Source organism: Pseudophryne corroboree, chromosome 8 (assembly GCF_028390025.1).
Source record: "Pseudophryne corroboree isolate aPseCor3 chromosome 8, aPseCor3.hap2, whole genome shotgun sequence".
In the NCBI taxonomy this organism is placed as follows: domain Eukaryota; kingdom Metazoa; phylum Chordata; class Amphibia; order Anura; family Myobatrachidae; genus Pseudophryne; species Pseudophryne corroboree.
Window position 1 is genome coordinate 94,125,932 of NC_086451.1, and position 3,509 is coordinate 94,129,440.

Consider the following 3,509-nt stretch of genomic DNA (forward strand, 5'->3'; position numbering starts at 1 on the left):
GTTGGTACTCTGGGTGGTTATAAACTGGTCTGTTTTTTTATTCTGTTCTTCTATCAGTTTTAGGATTTTATCTTCCAATAAATTAGTCTCAGTTGTGGATTGCACTACCTTAACCTTTTTGATGGTCCGCTCCCTCATCTCTATGAGTGCCTCCTCCTGCTTTACTTCTTTCAATAACTCATTAAAAGTTGGGGGGTTCTTTTGTTCTTTTGCCCCAGAACATCTCAGTTTTTGTGCCACCGAATCTGTTGTCAATGCTCCTCGTAAAAGTTGTTTCATACGACTCTTGTCTACTTCTTCCTTACTTATTCCTCCTTAATCAACAATTTTATATAGTAATTTATCTACTCTTATTACATACGAGCTCAGTTTCTCTCCATATTCTTGGAAAGTGTGGTATAGCCTGGAATTAAGGTCTACCACATCTTCCAGGGTGCCATAAGTATAATCTAAGGCATCTAAATAGGTCTCCAGGGTAGCATTTGGATTACTCCGTCTAGCCGCCTGGACTATCCCCATGGCCGGCCCTCTTAAGCTCTCTACAACTCGTTGACGTTTTATTTGATCAGGACACTGCCACTCCTCAGCCTGTTGCACAGCAGCCTCCTTCCAGTCTTCATAAGTTTCTTCTCCTGTAGGTACAGGCACAATGCCCGAGAAGATCCTTAGCCTACGATAGCTTCCTTCGTAGTGCCATCGCTCTAACTGTGATACTACCCTATCCACTATTGTCTCAAATTGTCCTCCGGTCAGATTAGTGTCCCCATTTCCCTGGCCTGAGGCTACTGGGACTCCTAAAACACGAGTATCCATTACTCCCTCCTCTTTCCTAACCGGCCATACAATACTCCATTTCTTTCCTGTTTCCTCATCAGCCATCATCATTGGTGGGATTAAACTGGTATCTGGTTCCTTTTCCATTTCTATCAATACAGCCACCATTCCTCCCACATCTCCCCTCAGTTTGTCCACTATCTTTGGTCTAGTGACTCCATATAGAGTGCTGATCCGGCTCAGTACCTCTTCTTCTGAATAACCTTCAAAGTCCCCCCATACTCCCATACATCTCCTAGGACTGGTCTCTTTTTTCTGACACCATGTATAAGTGCTATCTCCAGTCAACGTTTCCATGGTAATTAATAGTTACAGAAGTGATGCTTGATCAACTATCTGGGTTCTACCAGCGCTGCTCTACCCCATCTCAGCAGTGCCTCCACTTTGTAACCCCTTCTCTCTAAGCTGATAGTTATCTTGGGGTTACCGTTAAGTGAAAATAACTATGAATATCTTGTGCCTCCACCCAAACCAATTTGTAAACCCGGGCTTGTTTGGGTAAGCCCTGCCGTTAGCTAGTGTATGTATGTATGTATGTATGTATGTATGTATGTATGATCAGTATGTTGTGCTATTTATATACACTAGCATACCTTATACCTTTCTCTCCTTTTCCCTCTAGGTTCTTTGGATCCTTCTTTCACTTCGACTCAGTGATGGTAAGTATAACAGGTTTTATTATGTTGCAAATGAATAGCATATGACCAATAACTCTTATGAAACACTCAATAACATGCAGTAGGGTTTCCCCCACTAATCCCTCTCTATGGGCCTATACAAACAGATTTGCATGCAATACAAAAAAAACAAAATAATAATAATACCATATATATGAGTGACCCGGGTACTCAGAGTCATTTAGTGCACTGTTGGGGCCCTGGTAAATTAGTTCACACTCTAACAGTGTTCTGGTTTACCTGGTAGTCTTGGTTTATTCGTATTATCCATCAGTCTTCTGCTCAACTTAACTATCTCCAGTAGTATAGCTGTGATATTTCCTCTGCGGTACACTAGTAAGCAAAACGATCACCTCTTGTAGTCAGCAGACGGATGATGTAAGTGATTACTTTGTCGCTAAGGCCAATTAAGGACACTCTTTCAGGGAGTACTTCACCACTTTGCTTCCAAGGTCATATAGTTCAAATTGTCTTAGTCAAATGACTACTTAGTGGGTCAGGGGTATAGTGGTGTCTATTCGCTAGAAGGGGGTATCCATATAGGTGCATTGTGTTTCTACCTCACGCAGCTCGGAGAGTGGTTTTGCTAAAGTGGCACACCCCTTGTCCATCCATACAATTTCTGGCAAGGGGGGGAGGAGATCCTTGTACCCTGAGGGGTTGGTTTCACTGACACTGAGCATTAATGTCCATCATACTCCCTTTCCTATCAACCTGTGAACAGTCGAGAGGGAGTAGTGCTCTCTTTCTACTCTGAGTAGTCAATAACTTATTAACATTTATATATTTAGGCTGCAGCTCATAAATGACTTAGTCCTCTTCCTCCTGATATGACTTCCAGTAATGCATGTGTGTATACCGCTCAGTCTCCCTGTATTAATGGTATCACATTCAATGGGGTCGATTCTATTCGGCAACTAATGAATAGCGCCGGGAATTAGCTCCCGACACTATTCAATTCAGCAACTAATTACCTGCAATTGTCGGGAATTCTTCTCTCATCCCCGGGGGATGAGAAGAGAAACCCGACAAAAGTGCTGCCTCGCGGCCGGCGCGAGGCTGATTCTGTCGGGAATCAGCCTCGCGCCGGGGAGTTAAGTCGGAGAATGCCCGTTCTCCCGACAAAACTACCTGTTTTGTCGGCGAGAACGGGCCATCGCCGACGTAACTAGTTGCTAAATTGAATAGCGTCGGGAGCTAATTCCCGGCGCTATTCATTAGTTGCCGAATAGAATCGACCCCAATATGTAAATGTTCAGAGTGCCATATCCAAATACGAGGCAAAACTACTTCTCCACTGCTATCACCATTAGCAGCCTGTCCCCGTGCATAGAGGGTTATGAATTGGGCTACCAGGTATTAACTATAATCTGGTCCCCTATTGATGTACTTTATCCTTTGATCCTCCCCTCTTCTCCGCCTCTCTCTTTAGTGTCAGTCAATGTGTATATGTAAGTACTCCCCCGACTCTCTTCCTCCACACTAGTCCTGACTTATCTGACGTGTAGTTCAGGGACACGGGCACTGAGCACAATCACCTCACCGACCTCCTCTGCAGGTGCGTTGCTACGGGTACCTGTCAGATACCTGACCTCACTGTACCGCTGCTGCTGCTGCCGCTGCCGTTCTCTTCTCCTTCAATACCACCACCGCCGGTGGTGTCTCCACATATCCCTCTTTCTCTATCCGCCTGATCTGCTGCTGCTGCTGCTGTGCTCTCCCTCAGCACTGCCGCTCGCACCAACTGTCTTTTTTAGCCGTTACTTCGGGTCCCGTATGTAGTCCATTTCTGCTGGCTCACGCTCCCTTCCCAGCAGGGAAAAGTCCCATTCCTCGAGACACCCCTGCTCTAGAAAGTTCTCCTGTTCCCTGCGTTGCATATCCATACTTTCTTGTTCAATATATCTATGCATGCATGTACATTATAACAATATCATATAGCACACTATCATTAAAGTTATATACATATTTGTATTTAGAAGTCACACTTGTCTCTAT

General features: G+C 44.5%; 1 protein-coding gene across 1 annotated transcript; it reads right to left on the minus strand.

Annotated features, from left to right (window-relative positions):
* Positions 1 to 315: 315 nt before the first annotated feature.
* LOC134949779 (paraneoplastic antigen Ma1 homolog) lies at positions 316 to 1,131 on the minus strand. The gene has a single exon (XM_063938513.1). The coding sequence runs from the start codon at positions 1,129 to 1,131 to the stop codon at positions 316 to 318; it is 816 nt and encodes a 271-aa protein (XP_063794583.1).
* Positions 1,132 to 3,509: the final 2,378 nt, after the last annotated feature.